Source organism: Pristiophorus japonicus, chromosome 3, assembly GCF_044704955.1.
Source record: "Pristiophorus japonicus isolate sPriJap1 chromosome 3, sPriJap1.hap1, whole genome shotgun sequence".
In the NCBI taxonomy this organism is placed as follows: Eukaryota; Metazoa; Chordata; class Chondrichthyes; family Pristiophoridae; genus Pristiophorus; species Pristiophorus japonicus.
This window is the reverse complement of record NC_091979.1, coordinates 43,215,831-43,234,301: the sequence shown is the minus strand read 5'-3', so window position 1 is coordinate 43,234,301 and position 18,471 is coordinate 43,215,831. Positions and strand designations below refer to the sequence as shown.

General features: G+C 51.3%; 1 protein-coding gene across 1 annotated transcript in view; it reads right to left on the bottom strand.

Annotated features, from left to right (window-relative positions):
- The window catches only part of LOC139257083 (protein mono-ADP-ribosyltransferase PARP14-like), a 187,617-nt gene that overhangs the window by 66,349 nt on the left and 102,797 nt on the right, over positions 1-18,471 (bottom strand). Inside the window, exon 18 of the mRNA XM_070874389.1 lies at positions 16,918-17,084. Within this exon, the coding sequence (XP_070730490.1) occupies positions 16,918-17,084 (167 nt within the window). The remainder of the gene's footprint in view (positions 1-16,917; positions 17,085-18,471) is intronic.

Below are 18,471 nucleotides of genomic sequence, written 5' to 3'. Positions count from 1 at the left end.
ATGGGTGCACCTACCGGATTTGAAAATTTATCTCTGCCCCAGTCCATGGGGTGGAGATACCGGAGAAATTATGGGCTAGATTTTCCACTAGGTGGCTAAGGCCCCAAAGAATAGGCCTTGTTCCAGCGATGTGGGACGTATCGCCCGTGCTGATCGCTGGCACAAGGCCCTTTCTTTTTGCGATTTTTCACTCAGCCTTACCCTGGCGATGTCAAATGGGTGATCTGATTTTTGGCGATCTCACGATCGCCCAAATAAAACGAAAGTCAATGAAGAAAAAAAAGCTTCCCCAGCAACGCAATACTGGACATGTGTAGCTTGAGTTTTTTTTTAGGTTGATTTTCTTTGCCGCGTTTTGAGAGGTCAGGGGTCATCACATAAGAACATAAGAACATAAGAATTAGGAACAGGCGAAGGCCATCTAGCCCCTCGAGCCTGCTCCGCCATTCAATAAGATCATGGCTGATCTGGCCGTGGACTCAGCTCCACTTACCCGCCCGCTCCCCGTAACCCTTAATTCCCTTATTGGTTAATAATCTATTATCTGTGACTTGAATACATTCAATGAGCTAGCCTCAACTGCTTCCTTGGGCAGAGAATTCCACAGATTCACAACCCTCTGGGAGAAGAAATTCCTTCTCAACTCGGTTTTAAATTGGCTCCCCCGTATTTTGAGGCTGTGCCCCCTAGTTCTAGTCTCCCCTACCAGTGGAAACAACCTCTCTGCCTCTATCCTGTCGATCCCTTTCATAATTTTAAATGTTTCTATAAGATCACCCCTCATCCTTCTGAACTCCAACGAGTAAAGACCCAGTCTACTCAATCTATCATCATACGGTAACCCCCTCATCTCTGTACCCCCTCCAAAGCTAGTATATCCTTCCTTAAGTAAGGTGACCAAAACTGCACGCAGTACTCCAGGTGCGGCCTCACCAATACCCTATACAGTTGCAGCAGGACCTCCCTGCTTTTGTACTCCATCCCTCTCGCAATGAAGGCCAACATTCCATTCGCCTTCCTGATTACCTGCTGCACCTGGGCCAATTGTGGAGCAGTGGAGGCGTGGCCTAAACAGTTGGAGCTGTGAGCAGTGAGAGAAGGAGCTGCTGCTTTTGCTCCTGGCTGGGCCTGTGAATCAGCCCAGGAAGAGAAGGAAGGAAGGAAGGGGCTTCACCACCAACTTTCACCCAGAGGGAGAGGAGGAAAAAGCAGAAAACTTTAACAACTTCACCATTTCTACAAAGAGTTGGAGAGGGGGGGAAAGACCAACAACAACATCCAGTGTGGAAGGAGGGAGACTCTACCATTCTACAGGTGGGTGTATTGGTGCAGTCCCTAAAAGACTTTGCTGTATCGGTGGGGGGAGGAAAGAAGACCAGTCGGGGGCCGGAACATCGCGGGGGGTGTGTGTGTGTGGAAGTGTGTGTGGGGGCCTTGCTTACAACTAGGCCCCACACACCTTTGAAGCACCCCTGCCCCATTGCCTAGCCTGGGATAGCTGGAGCTACCAGGCTGAAGAAACAATTAATCCACCCTAATTAACATTGTTGGGAGTGTGTGCCTGTGTGGCTCCAGCTGCACCAGGTGAAGATATCTTCTCCCCTCACCCGAAGACCACCCCAAGACTATTTTTTGTTTGCCATCTGGGGATTGCACCCACCCACAGCTGCGAGGGGAGACCTGCCCTCGCAGTTCCCCCCCCTTCCCACACCCCTCTCTCTTTCTCTGAAACTCTCTGTCTCTCCCCTCTCTCTCTGAGAGCCCTTTCCTCCCAAATTGATTGGAAAAATATAAAACAATTAAGACAACTCAGCAGAGGGAGCAAGGCCCCTCCCCAATTGTCAACTAGGGGAGAGGTGTGCCTCGTTAAGAGCTCCTCTGCTCAGTCTATTAAACGAGGCCATTTAAAGACCATTAAGGCCTGTGACTTTGGGGTGGGTGTAGCCCTTAAAGGGACCCCGTGATGGCGACCCCATCCACGCCGGTGGCAGGGCCAGCTAGGACTTATGCGCAGGCGGCATCCACATCCACGGCACCTCCTGCGCCACCTGCTGCCCTGCCACCATTCAGACTTATAACTAAGAAACACGGGGTCAAGAGCTACACTCACCCCACAATGAGCATTGAGGAGTGCGTGCGGGCGATGGCTGGGGTAGTCGGCCCCTCGGCCATTGTCGCAGCCTCCAAGATGTCTGGGAAGGCCGTGTTCTTCCTGGGGTCGGAGCGGGCGGTGTCCCTGGCCATTGAAAAGGGGCTCACGGTGGACGGGGCGTTCCTGCCGGTGGACCCTCTCGAGGCCACCGCGCAGAGGGTCATTCTATCAAACGTCCCGCCCTTTGTTCCCGCTGAGCTCCTCCTCCCTCACCTACACCAACTGGGGGAGGTAAGGTCGGGGATCAACCCCACACCGCTTGGCCTCAGGGAGAACAGCCTGCGCCACGTGTTCTCCTTCCGCCGCCAGCTCTTTGTCCGGCTGGCGCGGGAAGAGACGACGGAGGGAAATTTTAATGTGGTGCACGAGGGGACTGTCTACCGCGTCTTTTGGACGTCGGACGGCGTGCGGTGCCATGCCTGCAGGGAGGTGGGGCACGTTCGCAAGAGCCTCCAAAGCCGCCAAACCACCGAGGGCGGCCAAGGCTGGCGCCGCCGCCACCCCTCCCCCTAGTAGCGTCCGCGTGCCGGGAGCTGTGGGTGCTCGGGCATCGTCGGGGGCCTTTGTTTTCACGGTCTCCGGCGGGGGGAAGGGAGAGCGTCCGGCCGGAAAGAAGGCGCGGAAGAAGGCGAAACACCTAGAGGCGGGTCCCCTTAGTGCGCCAGACAAGCTGTTCACCGCGCTCGGCCCAACCCCATCACCGGCGAGCGCGGGGTGCCCTGAGCCCGTGCCCGAGCCCTTGACTAATACCGCAGAGGGGTTCGGGCGCCGGCAAGATAAGAAAAAGGGGGGAGTGGAGCGGGAGGCCTCGGCAGACACGGGTGTCTCCCTGTCTCCGTGCCCCCCCAGGAGAAAAAAGAGGCGCCGCTCCAATGAGGCGGGGGGGAAACAACATCCCTCCACGGAGGAGTCGGTGCCCGCCGCGTGTCCCGCGTCCCCCACCGGCGCCCCCAAACTGCGCCGTAGGCACGAGGAATCTGTCCCCGGGGAGGGTGAGGCAGTCGAGGCTGCCCAGCCGCTGCCTCCCAGGGATGGTGTGAAAGATCTGCCTGTCGTGGGGAGCGTGGGGCCAGCGGAAGAATGCGTAGCCGCCGGGTCGAGCGTCCCGGGGACTGAGGTGGGCGGGGCTGAAAAGGCCGAACCTGAGCCCGCCCAGCCAATATCCAACTTCCCCCGGGATTTGCTCGACTCGGCAGAAATACAAAGTATTAGCACTTTTAATGACACTGTAGATGCTGGGCCGGGGGGTGGCAGCGGGGAGGGGGAGGAACACCCACCCTCTCCCCCTACTTTGGAGCTGGAGCGCTTGGAGGGCCTGGGGATTTTCTATGGCCGGGTCTCTCCTTGTTCCCCGGTTCCTGGGGCGGAGGAGGAACCCCTTCCGCTGTCGCTTCCCGACCCAGCACCAATTCTAAAAGAGCCCAGTGGGGACTCCTCTGCCGACGATCCTGGGGGTGGGATCGGGGCAGAGCCAGGGCCGGATGGAGCGGCCGGGCCGTTTGCCGTACCTCGTGCGGTCGACGGGCCGGCTGCTAGCGGCGACCATCCGGAGGAGGACGGGGACTCGGTGGAGGACGCAGGTGAAGATCTCGAGTCCATCGCCAGTGAGGCGGTGGATCTCCTCGTGCCCGCCGCTGAGTCCCCCTTCATTCCCGTAGAGGAACTCCGGGACTTTTTGGTCGAGAGCCAGGGTCGCCGCAACCGAGCCCAAGGGCGCAAGGCTTTGAGCTGCGCTGGCTCAAAAAGTTCCTCGCTGGGCTGCTGAAGGAGTGGAGGTCAACAAAAGACTCCGCTCCCTCCCCCACAATAGGTTAAGGTAGAGGTTGCACGATGCTTTTGCCATGAAGATAACCATAGCCAGCCTCAACATCAACGGCGGCAGAGGGGCACGCCGTAGATTTTACAATTTTTCGCTTCTGCGGGAGGGGAAATATGCGGTGTGCTTCCTGCAAGAAACCCACACCGTTCCGGGAGACGAAGCCACGTGTCTCCTGGAATGGCAAGGAGAGGTCCGCATGAGCCACCTCACCGCCACTTCTAGTGGGGTGGCCATCTTGCTGGGCCCGCATTTTCAGCCGGAGATCTTGGGGGTCGAGGAGCCCGTGCCAGGCCGCTTGCCTGGGGGACGTGCCGCTCCATCTCGTGAACGTGTACGCCCCTCAGCCCGGCCCGCAGCAGGCGCGCTTCTTCGAAGAGGTGTCCGCTCTTCTTGGCTCCGTCGACGTCGGCGACTGCATTGTCCTCGGGGGGGATTTTAACTGCACCCTCGAGGTGAGGGACCGCTCCGGTGCCCCGCAGAGCATGATGGCGATGGAGAAGTTGAGGGACCTGGTCGGGTCCTTCGACTTGGTGGACGTCTGGCGAAATCTCCACCCCGACTCCAGCGCCTTTACTTGGGTGAGGCCTGGAGTAGGATGGTCCAGAGTCGACCGCCTTTACGTGTCTCGGGCGTACGTTTCCTGCGTCCCGGTGGCCTCCATGCGGCCGGTGCCGTGTTCGGACCACCACCTGGTGTGAGCGGAGCTCGCTTCGCTCCGCGCGAGGACGGGGTCCGCGTACTGGCACTTTAACAACCGGCTGCTGGAGGACGAGCGGTTCCAGGACTCGTTCCGTCGATTCTGGTCCGACTGGAGAAGGAAGCAGGGGGGCTTCCCCTCCTTGAGGCTATGGTGGGACGTGGGCAAGGCTCACGTCCGCGTCTTCTGTCAAGAGTACGCGAGGGGGTCGACCAAGAGGCGGGCGGCCGGAGTCGGGCGCCTAGAAAAAGAGGTGCTCGACCTGGAAGCCCGTCTCGGTCAAGTGGTCGAGGACCCGACCCTGCGGACGGTGTACGAAGCGAAGAAGGCCGCGCTGAAGGACCTGCAGCTCGCCGGGTCCCGAGGCGCGTTCGTGAGGTCGCGGATCCGGTTCCTACGGGATCTGGACCGCGGCTCCCCCTTCTTCTACTCGCTGGAAAAAAGGCAGAGTGTCCGTAAGCAGCTCTTGACGCTGCTGGCCGACGACGGCTCTCTCGTCTCGGATCCGGAGGGCGTCAACAACAGGGCCCGTGAATATTATGGGGCTCTGTTCTCTCCGGATCCGTCCAGCGAGGAAGCGCGTAGAGTTTTGTGGGAGGACCTGCCGAAAGTCAGCCCGGAGGGCGGTGAAAATTTGGAAGCTCCGCTAAGCCTGGCGGAGCTGACCGGTGCCCTTGACCGGCTCTCAAGGGGAAAATCCCCGGGGCTGGACGGGCTGACCGTGGAGTTCCACAGGGCGTTCTGGGACGTCCTGGGGAGCGACTACGCGCGGGTCCTGGGGGAAAGTCTGGCGACCGGGGAGATGCCCCTCTCTTGGCGCAGGGTAGTCATCGTCCTGCTGCCTAAGAAGGGCGATCTCCGCCTCCTTAAGAACTGGCGCCCGGTCTCCCTCCTCAGCACGGACTACAAAATCTTCGCCAGGGCGATGTCTGCTTGCCTTGGCACTGTGCTGGACCACATGATCCACCCCGACCAGTCCTACACGGTCCCGAGCCGGACAATCCACGACAACATCCATCTGGTCCGGGACCTCATCCATCATTCCCAGGAGGCTGGTCTGTCGGTCGCCTTCCTATCTCTCGACCAAGAGAAGGCGTTCGACAGGGTGGATCACGACTATCTGCTCGGAACTCTGCGCGCTTTTGGGTTCGGGACGCATTTCGTCGCCCGGATCCGACTTTTGTACACCGCCGCGGAGTGTCTGATTAAGGTTAATGGGTCCTTGACGGCGCCCCTTCGCTTTAGGAGAGGGGTGCGCCAGGGATGCCCCATGTCCGGCCAGTTATACGCCGTTTGCGTGGAGCCTTTCCTGCGCCTCCTGCGGACGAGGTTGACGGGACTGGCTCTGCAAGGGCCGGGCGTGGAGGTCATCCTCTCGGCTTATGCTGATGACGTGCTCCTCGCAGTAGAGCATCCCGCTGACCTGCGGAGGATGCGTGAGTGCCAGGAGATTTACTCGGCCGCATCCTCCGCCAGAATCAACTGGGAAAAATGTTCCGGTCTCCTGGTGGGTCAGTGGCGGGTGGACTCCCTGCCGGAGGAGCTCAGGCCTTTTGCCTGGAGCACGACCCACCTCCTCTATCTGGGAATCTACCTTAGCCCCGACGAGGAAGCCTGGCCGGCGAACTGGCAGGAGCTGGAGGCCAAGGTCGCCGCTCGCCTAGGGCGCTGGACAGGACTGCTCCGAGTGCTGTCCTACAGGGGTCGAGCGCTAGTCATAAACCAGCTGGTGGCCGCAATGTTGTGGTACCGGCTGGTCACTTTGACCCCTCCCCCTGCGTTTGTCGCCAAGATACAGAAGAAGCTGGTGGACTTCTTCTGGAACAACAGGAAGCACTGGGTCTCTGCCGCGGTCTTGAGTCTCCCACTTGAGGAAGGCGGTCAGTCGTTGGTGTGCGTCAGCGCCCAGCTCGCGACTTTCCGTCTTCAGACCCTGCAGAGATACCTTTACGTCGAGCCCCCTCCTAGGTGGTGTGCTCTGGCGACGTATTTCTTCCGCCAGCAGCGCGACCTCAATTACGACACGCAGCTCCTGTTTGTGAACTTGGGGGGTGTCAGGACCGCCCTCCAGGAGCTGCCTGTCTTTTACAAGGAACTCATCAGGGTCTGGAACAAAGTCTCCACCAAGCGCAGCTCTCCGCCGGCTGGAGTGGCGGCTGTCCTGCAGGAGCCACTGCTCGGGAATCCGTACCTCCACGACCGAGGTTTTATGTAGCGGTCGGAAGAGAGGGCTGTGGCTGGTGAGGTGACCAGGGTCAGGGACCTGCTCGATGGCAGAGGAGCGGGCTGGATGGCGCCAGGCACGCTGGCGCGGCGCCTAAATTCAGCCAACGTCTGCCACGCGGCCGAAGCCATCGAGTCGCTAAAAACAGCTTTGGGCCCTGACTCTGTTAGGTGCATCGAGGAGGCTCAAGCACTTGGGGAGATCCCGTCCAAACTGACCCCCGTCCGGACGGAATTCCTCATCGGCGCCAAACCCCGGAACCTCCCTCGGGAGCCGGCGCCTCACAACTTGAGCGCCTCGAGGAAATCCCCTCCGTGCCTTTCAGTTCCGCACGGAGGGGTTTCCTGTACGGGCTGCTCCTGCACACTCTCAACTTTGCCATCCTCGCCTGCCGTCCGGACACGCCATGGCGTACCATCTTGCCGTCCGGAGGAGGCGGGGGTCCCCGATGGAGGGCACTCTATGCGGGAGTCCTCCCACTATTCATCGGGGACTTGGCCTGGAGGGTGGTGCACGGAGCAGTGCCGTGCAACAAATTTTTAAGCCGGTTCACGGACTCCCAGGCCGCCTGCAATTTCTGCGGCCTGGAAGAGTCCGTGTTCTATGTTTTTATGGAATGCACGAGGTTGCAGCCTCTGTTTTATTATTTAAAAGGGCTGCTCCTGAAATTCTGGCTGCACTTCAGTCCCACTCTCCTGATCTTTGGGCACCCTGTGAGGAGGGGAGCGGGTTGGTCCGAGGGCCTCCTCGTAGGACTGCTCCTGGGCACGGCCAAGGGTGCCATCAGCCGGTCCAGGCAGCGGGCGGTCGAGGGGGTCGTTGAACCTGACTGCCTGCCTCTCTTCCGCGTGTACATCCGCGCCAGGGTGTCCTTGGAGATGGAGCACGCGGTGTCCACCGGTACGCTCGCGGCCTTCTGCGAGAGGTGGGCACCGGAGGGACTGGAGTGCATCGTCACGCCCGGCAACCAAATTTTAATTTGATTTTATGTTTTAAAGTTTAATTTGTTTTAATTGCCGGTGCTTTTAGTGTCCCCCTCCCCTTTTATAGGGGGCACTGGAAAAAATGTGATTTTAGTGCTCAAAAAAACCAAACAAGAAAAAAAAACACAAAAAAGAAAAAAAGGGCCTTGTAAATGTCTGATGTGTCATCCAGGTCGGGTGGCACGATTTAATGTTTTATGTTTTTCAGATAAACTCCAAAAAGAGTTTCATGCACAAGGACCCCCAGGTCCCTCTGCACCTCAGCATGTTGTAATTTCTCCCCATTCAAATAATATTCCCTTTTACTTTTTTTTTCCCAAGGTGGATGACCTCACACTTTCCGACATTGTATTCCATCTGCCAAACCTTAGCCCATTCGCTTAACCTATCCAAATCTCTTTGCAGCCTCTCTGTCACCTCTGCACAACCCGCTTTCCCACTAATCTTTGTGTCATCTGCAAATGTTGTTACACTACACTCTGTCCCATCTTCCAGGTCATTTATGTATATTGTAAACAGATGTGGTCCCAGCACCGATCCCTGTGGCACACCACTAACCACCGATTTCCAACCCGAAAAGGACCCATTTATCCCGACTCTCTGCTTTCTGTTCGCCAGCCAATTCTCTATCCATGCTAATACATTTTCTCTGACTCTGCGTACCTCTATCTTCTGCAGTAACCTTTTGTGTGGCACCTTATCGAATGCCTTTTGGAAATCTAAATACACCACATCCATCGGTACACCTCTATCCACCATGCTCGTTATATCCTCAAAGAATTCCAGTAAATTAGTTAAACATGATTTCCCCTTCATGAATCCATGCTGCGTCTGCTTGATTGCACTATTCCTATCTAGATGTCCCGCTATTTCTTCCTTAATGATAGTTTCAAGCATTTTCCCCACTACAGATGTTAAACTAAGCGGCCTATAGTTACCTGCCTTTTGTCTGCCCCCTTTTTTAAACTGAGGCGTTACACTAGCTGCTTTCCAATCCGCTGGTACCTCCCCAGATTCCAGAGAATTTTGGTAGATTATAACGAATGCATCTGCTATAACTTCCGCCATCTATTTTAATACCCTGGGATGCATTTCATCAGGACCAGGGGACTTGTCTACCTTGAGTCCCATTAGCCTGTCCAGCACTACCCCCCTAGTGATAGTGATTGTCTCAAGGTCCTCCCTTCCCACATTCCTCTGACCAGCAATTTTTGGCATGGTTTTTGTGTCTTCCACTGTGAAGACCGAAGCAAAATAATTGTTTAAGGTCTCAGCCATTTCCACATTTCCCATTATTAAATCCCCCTTCTCATCTTCTAAGGGACCAACATTTACTTTAGTCTTTTCTCTTTTCTCTTTTATATTTTCTGTTTTATATATCTGTAAAAGCTTTTACTATCTGTTTTTATGTTTTGCGCAAGTTTACTTTCGTAATCTATCTTTCCTTTCTTTATTGCTTTTTTAGTCATTCTTTGCTGTTGTTTAAAATTTTCCCAATCCTCTAGTTTACCACTAACCTTGGCAACCTTATACGCATTGGTCTTTGATTTGATACTCTCCTTTATTTCCTTGGTTATCCACGGCTGGTTATCCCTTCTCTTACCGCCCTTCTTTTTCACTGGAATATATTTTTGTTGAGCACTATGAAAGAGCTCCTTAAAAGTCCTCCACTGTTCCTCAATTGTGCCACCGTTTAGTCTGTGTTTCCAGTCTACTTTAGCCAACTCTGCCCTCATCCCACTGTAGTCCCCTTTGTTTAAGCATAGTACGCTCGTTTGAGACACGACTTCCTCACCCTCAATCTGTATTACAAATTCAACCATACTGTGATCACTCATTCCGAGAGGATCTTTGACTAGGATATCGTTTATTATTCCTGTCTCATTACACAGGACCAGATCTAAGATCGCTTGCTTCCTTGTAGGTTCTGTAACATACTGTTCTAAGAAACAATCCCGTATGCATTCTATGAGTTCCTCCTCCAGGCTATCCCGTGCGATTTGAGTTGACCAATTGATATGTAGGTTAAAATCCCCCATGACTACTGCCGTTCCTTTTACACATGCCTCCATTTTTCCCTTGATTATTGCCCGCCCCACCATGAAGTTATTATTTGGGAGCCTCTAAACTATGCCCACCAGTGATTTTTTTCCCCTTACTATTTCTAATCTCCACCCACAATGATTCAACATTTTGTTCATTAGAGCCAATATCATCTCTCACAACTGACCTGATATCATCCTTTATTAACAGAGCTACCCCACCTCCTTTCCCTTCTTGTCTATCTTTCCGAATCGTCAGATACCCGTGTATGTTTAATTCCTAGTCTTGGCCACCCTGCAACCATGTTTCTGTAATGGCCACCAAATCATACCCATTTGCAATGATTTGTGCCGTCAACTCATTTACTTTATTTCAAATGCTGCGTGCATTTAGGTCGAGTGTTTTAATCCTAGTTTTTAAACCATGATTTTTAGTTTTGACCCCTCCTGCAGTCCCTTTATATTCAGTGGCCCTTTTTGTTTTTTGCCTTGGGGTTTCTCTGCCCTCCACTGTTACTCATCTCCTTTCTGTCTTTTGCTTTTGTCTCTTTTTTGTTTCCCTCTGTCTCCCTGCATTGGTTCCCATCCCCCTGCCATATTAGTTTAACTCCTCCCCAACAGCACTAGCAAACACTCCCCCTCGGACATTGGTTCCGGTCCTGCCCAGGTGCAGACCGTCCGGTCTGTACTGGTCCCACCTCCCCCAGAACCTGTTCCAATGCCCCAGGAATTTGAATCCCTCCCTGCTGCACCACTGCTCAAGCCACGTATTCATCTGTGCTATCCTGCGATTCCTACTCTGACTAGCACGTGGCACTGGTAGCAATCCCGAGATTACTACTTTTGAGGTCCTATTTTTTAATTTAGCTCCTAGCTCCTTAAATTCGTCTCGTAGGACCTCATCCCTTTTTTTTAGCTATGCCGTTGGTACCAATGTGCACCACGACAACTGGCTGTTCTCCCTCCCTTTTTAGAATGTCCTGCACCCGCTCCGAGACATCCTTGACCCTTGCACCAAAGAGGCAACATACCATCCTGGAGTCTCGGTTGCGGCCGCAGAAACGCCTATCTATTCCCTTTACAATTGAATCCCCTATCACTATCGCTCTCCCACTCTTTTTCCTGTCCTCCTGTGCAACAGAGCCCACCACGGTGCCATGAACTTGGTTGCTGCTGCCCTCCCCTGATGATTCATCCCCCTCAACAGTACTCAAAGCAGTGAATCTGTTTTGCAGGGGGATGACCGCAGGGGAACCATGCACTACCTTCCGTGCACTGCTCTTCCTGCTGGTCTTCCATTCCCTATCTGGCTGTGGACCCTTCACCTGTGGTAAGACCAACTCGCTACACGTGCTACTCACGTCATTCTCAGCATCGTGGATGCTCCTGAGTGAATCCACCCTCAGCTCCAATTCCGCAACGCGGTCCGTCAGGAACTGGAGGCGGATACACTTCCCGCACACGTAGTCGTCAGGGACACCACACATCACACATGCTCAGAAGCTCTGTGACGGTCGGGGAGAGAGAGAGAGGAGAAAGGAGAAAAGAGAAAGGAGAAAGGAGTTTCTGCATTGTTTGAATTTATCTGATATTACAACACATATTTCGAATTATTTTCGCATTTTAATAAATTTTAAATACTGTTAAGTACAGTGATAATACTACTTAGAATTTAATTTAAAAATTTATCATCAGCATTTTATTCTTTGAAAATGGAGGGATCAATGGAAAGGGCCAAGCCCTTCAGCGAGGAGGCCAATGAGACCCTCGTGAATATAGTCAGCACAAGGTGGGAGGATCTGACACAGGGTGGGCATGGGAAACATCCACCCCATGCATATAGGAGGATTTGGGCAGAGATTGCCGACGTGATCAAATGAAGCGCGGATACTGGACCAGTGCAGCAAAAGATGGAACAGCCGACTGGCAGCTGCCAGAGTAAGTTGAAATTTATATTTGAAATCATCCATATGTATTATTTAATGATGTATGGAAATTGTAACTAGAATCTGCAATGTTATTTCGTAATTTTTAAACATAACTAAATTATGAATACATTTATGCACCCCAGCATAAAGTTGAATGTTATAGTGTGAAATATTTTATTCCTATGCAATGTAATGAAAATTTGTAATTGAACATATAAATCTGTCAATCTTAAATGTTTATTGCCAAATCCATTTGCTTATGGGGTGCAATATTATCTTATCATTTGCAGAAGAAGATATCTATCAACCACCGCGAGCAAAGCAGGACGGCCGGGGGCTCTGCTGTGCTCCTGTCTTTAAGTGCTTATGAGGAGCTCGCGGTGGCCTTGTTGGGGCCAGAAAGCCGCTCGGTCACAACCCACCCTTGAGTCACATGAGTAATGAGAACTGTGCATTATGCAATGTGTGAATCAATAGTAAATACTATATATATCTTAGTTACGCATGTAATGTTATGCAATTATAATGTAATTTGATATATAATTGTGATGTACTATTGATCTTCGAATGAGGTCATGTTCGGCCTGGTAATCCCTTGGGTAATGGAAAGCATTGTAATGTTTCGAGTTCTTAAAAAATTGAGATGTATTGATTTGAATTGTTAAATGTTGTTTATAAATTTCATTTGTCTTTCAAAGGTCAACAAGTGTCCGTGGAGTCCACTGAACCTTCAGGAACGTCGGAGGAAGAAGAGGCAGAGGAGGAGCCACTGCAGACTCCTGCTACTGTGCATGAACAGGAGAAGGAGGAGAAGGAGGAGGAGGTAGAAGAAGAGATTTTTTTTGTGGGGGGGGGAAACAACCTGCGGCCATCTCTTTTGAGATGGATGAGGTACCGGAACCAAGCGGTGTGCAGATGGTGACGCCAAGGTGCGTGACATTGCACAGGTCGACCCCACGGAGGTCCGGTCAGCATGCTATGCAATCGCCTACCATGGAGGGCCAGACGGAGAGCTTACTATCCCTGTGCAGGGAGACGGTCGCAATCGGTCGCGACCTTATCCAGGGGTTCGCGGTTTTCTCATCAAATTGGAGCCAGTTCTCCACAACCTGGAGCGAGTTCTGCATGCACTTCTCCAACTGGTCTTCTGAGCAGTCACAGACTGCTCGGGAGACGTTGAAGGCGATTAGGGAGCAGACAGTCGCAACAAATGCCCTATGGCATGCATTGCTGGCTGGACACGGCGCTGCACCCCAAGGTATCGTGTCCACTCGCAGTGAGACCCTAAGCACGCAAGCGAGTATGGAGGACACAGTTCCTCCTGACTCGGAAGTGGAGCCTGAGGCTTCTGCTTCCTCTCCGTCACCTCCACCACAGCAGGAAGTCTTGCCGTCACAAACTGCATAACGCGTTCGTGTCGGTATGCTTAGACCAAAACGGGCGGGTGGGGTGCGAACACGGAGTGGGACAGGATCTGGAGGGAAACTTGGCCGCAGGTAGGGAGGGGGGAGTGTTTTTCAACAGTTCCATAATGTTATTGTTACTTAAATGTTCACTTGTTATTATTACTTAAATGTTCACTTATTATTACTTAAATGTTCAATTTCTTCATGTTATAACGTTTTGGGGATTTGAGGGAAGGGTGGGTTGGTGCGGAGGGGCGGGGGGTTGGAGGGAGGGTGCTGTTCATTAATTTATAAAAAACATAATATCTTTGTTAATAAAAAAATTTATTCAACAACTTTTTGCCTTCTCTCTTAGTTTTCAAATGTACAGTTTTTCATGCATATTTGTTTGTTTATTCTGTTATTATGCCAGTACTTTTACTTTGCCAGTACTTTAAACTTTACTTAAACTAATTCAGATGATAGGCCAGTGCAGGAAAGACAACAAGGAAACCCCACACAAATGAAACTTTTGATTAACCCTAACTGTAATTGAACATTTGAATATCCACAATTAATAGTTCATGCAAAGCGTTCATTAATGAGCTGCTGACGCAAAAGCTTAGCGGCCGTGTAACTGCCACTGGCTACTGGTCTTCGGGAAAGGTGTGGTGGTACCGGTGCTAGATCGCCAGGCTGATTAAGCTCCCCTATGTCCTCGCCCGCGTCCTCTCCCGCCTGTTCCTCTTCTTCATCCTCGCCGGCTGCCTCTTCTGTCTCATCTCCTTCTGGAGGTGGACCTGCAGCATGATCTGGCATTATTTGTCCTCTCTTTATAGCTAGGTTATGCAGCATGCAACACACCACAATAAACTCTGCTACCTGATCAGGGTGGTACTGGAGGCTGCCTCCAGAATGATCCAGGTATCTGAAGCGCTGCTTTAGGACTCCAATTGTCTTTTCAACGATGTTGTGAGTCGCTATGTGACTTTCATTATACCGTTTCTGTGCTTCAGTGATGGGATTACACAGAGGGGTCATCAGCTAACTGGCAAGGCCATTTCTTTTATCCCCCAGCATCCAGCCGTGACCTTCTGGCTGATTGACAAACAGGTCAGGGATAGCACTCTCACATAAGATGTGCGCATCATGGATGCTGCCAGAAAGTGTAGCATTCACTGTTAAAATTGTTTGATTGTGGTCGACAACAAGCTACACATTTAGTAAGTGGAACCCTTTTCTGTTATGAAACACCTCCACATTCTTTAAGGGTGCCTTCAGGGCAATGTGCGTGCAGTCTGTTGCTCCCTACACCTTGAGGAAGTCTGCTATTCTCTAGAAACCCAAAGCCCTCTCGGTCTGTGCCTCCCTGGTCACTGGGAAACTTATGACGTCCATCCTGCGAGCATAAAGGGCTTCAGTCACCTGTCGAATGCAGCAGTATGTAGTGTGCTGAGAGATATGGCAGATGTTGCCAGCTGAAGCCTGAAAAGATCTCTATGCGTAGAAGGCTGGGGCAGCAGTAACCTTCACCTCAATGGACAGTGCGGTTCTGATGGTGCTGGAAGGCTGCAGAGCACCCTTGACGAGTTGGCATATCTCATCGATGACCTCCTTCTGGAATTGCAGCCTCCTAAGACAAGCATTTTCAGACAAGTTCAGGTAGGATTGCTTTTCCGAGTACCTTCGTAGACTGTACGGTCTCCTCCTCTGTCTTCGTCTCTGTCTATGCATTACTGTGCCACCTCTTCGATTGATCCTTTCAGTAACCAGTGTGTGAGCAGTTGCAATTAAAGGCAGGGAAAGCATGGGCCCCATCACTATTGATAATTACTTTCATTAATTTTAATAATCTCTCTACTCTATACTCTCTAATCACTGTACTCTGCACTTTCTGTACTCTCTACGCTGTACACCAGTCAGTTTGATAGGCCCCAACAATATCAGTAAATAACTTCACTATGTAAAAGCTACTGACAAAATAATTTCAATATATAAAAGGTATTTACCAAAAATAACTTGATAATACCTATTTATATTCCCTGTCCCAATATTCTGAGTACAATTATTTTTAAATTAACTCTCTAAATAACTCACAACTAATCCTTCACCCTTCCTCTGAAGTTCAAAATGGCGTCCATAGTGCCCATTTCCTTCTCTTAGGCCCAGTAAAAGCAACTATTTCGCAGCACTCTTTTGGGCCTTGCATCGGCCCAGCGAAGTGCATGCTAGATGCCGAAACTTGGAATGGGCCTTGTGTGGGCGATCATCTCGGCGATCAAAGTGGAAACTTAGGCACCTGTTTTTCCGGCGATGTTTTGGGCCTAGTTTCCACTCTTTGCTCAAAATGGGCGATAGAGGTCCGTTTTGGGCGATAGATGGGCCATAGATGGGCGATGTGAAGTGGAAAGTCTAGCCCTAAGTACTCTGAAATTATTTTTGCCTTGGAGCAGTGTTCTCGTCAGGTACGGAGCAGAAATGCCCTCGCAGCGGGTCCGCCGCCCAAACCAGTCATCAGCACCACGCTGACGCATCATAACGCCTCTCCCCTCCTGTTAAAGGGGAGGGACGCTGCGAGCTCTGCATACTTTCACGTTAGGTCCACCAGGAAGGGTTTCAGCCAGGCCAGTGGTCTGGCACCCAAGAAAGGCTGCCTGTTGGAGACCCGGCCAAAGATGGGGGCATAAACGTCAGGCTGACATCGCAATCGACCAACAAAAAAAATGGTGGCCACGGCATTGTGCCCTTCCCTTTAAGGGCGGCCACGCCACCATGCTACAGAGAGTGTACCGACAGCAAAAGCAGTCGGGTGCACCGATCTGCAGTGGGGCCGCTCCCGTGGAGCAATTTTGGAAAGGGGCCATTTCCGGAGGGGCAATTTCGCGAGGGGGTCCCCGCCAGTCGGAAAGTGATCGCGCGTGCATGCCGCGGCAGGAAAATGGGTGCAGTGGCCCCGGACACCGCTCCAAACCTGAGGTAGGGCAATTTACAAAATAGCGGCTCCTCCGCGGCGAGTCAGTGGCCATTCCGTGCCGCCCCATGGCCGCCACTTTCAGGCGGCCAGAGGCCTTATCAGGAAGGGCAAGTTCGGCCCCCATACATCCAATTTGATCTTGAGCTTCCACGTATAGAAGCATAGAACTCGATTTTAACTCTCGGATAGCAAAGCGAACGACCGGCCCAGCCGAGCAGTGAGGCTGTCGATTTTAATGGCCAGACCTCATTAACTTCCTGACTTTCTGACCAATATGAATATTAAAATCAGTGGCGTGATGCTGCCACTACCGACCGAGAGGAATTGTCCCTGGCACAAGGCATCTGCTCCGTGAGGGGAAATCTGGTTGGGGGTTGGGGAAGCCTGGGACAGGGAGGTCCAAAGTTTCCTTGCGGGACCCAGAGGAACACCTGATCCTCCTGTCCTGCGATGAAACCGAAGGCCTCTCTTGGCCCTGGCTCCTGTTCTCAGAAGCTTTGGCCTGGCAAAGAAGGCACCACTTCTCCACTCAAGCCTCAGGTTAAAATAACAGATCGGCCCCGAATTATCCCATTGGGTTGGGGTGAGCATTCTTGCCGGAGAAGGGCAGGATAGGAATGAGTAAGTTCCCCACACTTCATTTTAAATGCCCCTCTGCCTGATTTTGTGATAAGGCTGTAAAATGCTACAGCTAATTTTAAATCTTTTCCTACCTGTTGTGATTTTTGTTGCAAGACATCAATAAAAACATCGTACACTTTCGGTTCAAATACAACAATGTAAATGAGTCTAATGGCTGATGGTTTGTTTAGTGACAAATGATTTTTGAATCCAGTCAACATGCTGTCAATTGTGTCCTGCGGCTTGACTCCTCCAATACCTACAGAAAGGACAATGTCTTAGCAAAATGAAATTAAAATTGATTGAAACTAGAAAATGAGCAAAATGTTAGACATGTCTTTGGTCAAATTATTGGGTTTTATCATTGGTATCACATTCAATGAGACATTGATTTGGAACCTCTTTTGCCCTTCCCTATTTCTGTAATCTTTATCAGCCTCACAATTCCACAAGATGTCTGCGCTCCTCAAATTCTGGCCTCTTGAACATCCCTCATTATAACTGCTCAACTATCGGTGGACATGCCTTCAGCTGCCTGGGCCCTAAGCTCTGGAAATCCCTCCCTAAACCCCTACGCTTCTCGACCTCTCTTTCCTCCTTTAAGACGCTTGTTAAAACCTACCACTTTAAACAAGCTTTTGATCATCTGCCTTAATTTCTTCTGTGGTTCGGTGTCAAATTTATCTGTTTGTCTGTAACACAGTTGTGAAGCGCCTTAGGACATTGTACTACGTTAAAGGTGCTATATAAATCAAAGTTGTTATTATTATTTATTATTGAGCATGGAGCCAGGCACACAGTTCCTGATTTGAGCAGTGTTAACATTATGCATTTTGGTATAAGGAACTTGGCTAATTCGGTTTCTGAAAGGTGTTTGTGTTTAGCTCATTCAATAAAGAACAAAACAAGTTATTGGCTCAATGCTGGGTCCCTTGCTTTTTGTGGTATATATCAATAACTTGGACTTAAATGTTGGGGGTATGATTAAGAAGTTTGCAGATTACATTAAAATAGGCTGTGTGGTTGATAATGAAGAAGAAAGCTGCGGATTGCAGGAAGATATCAATGTACTGGTCAGGTGGACAGAACAGTGGCAAATGGAATTCAATCAGTAAGTGTGAGGTAATGCATTTAGGGAGGTCTAACAAGGCTAGGGAATACATATTAAATGGTACGACACTGAAAAGTGTAGAGGAACAACGGGACCTTGGAGTGCAGGTCCACAGATCTCTGAAGGTAGCAGGCCAGGTAGATAAGGTGGTTAAGAAGGCATACGGAATACTTGCCTTTATTAGTCGAGGCATGGAATATAAGAGCAAGGAGGTTATGCTTGAACTGTATAAAACACTGGTTAGGCCACAGCTGGAGTACTGTATGCAGTTCTGGTCACCACATTACAGGAAAGATGTGATTGTACTTGAAAGGGTGCAGAGGACATTTACAAGAATGTTGCCTGGACTGGAGAATTTTGACTATGAGGAAAGATTGGAGATGTTGGGTCTGTTTTCTTTGGAACAGAGGAGTCTAAGGGGAGACCTGATTGAGGTGTATAAAATTATGAGGGGGCTGGATAGAGTGGATAGGAAGGACCTGTTTTCCTTGGCAGAAGGGAAAACACCCGGGGGCCATAAATTTAAAGTAATTGG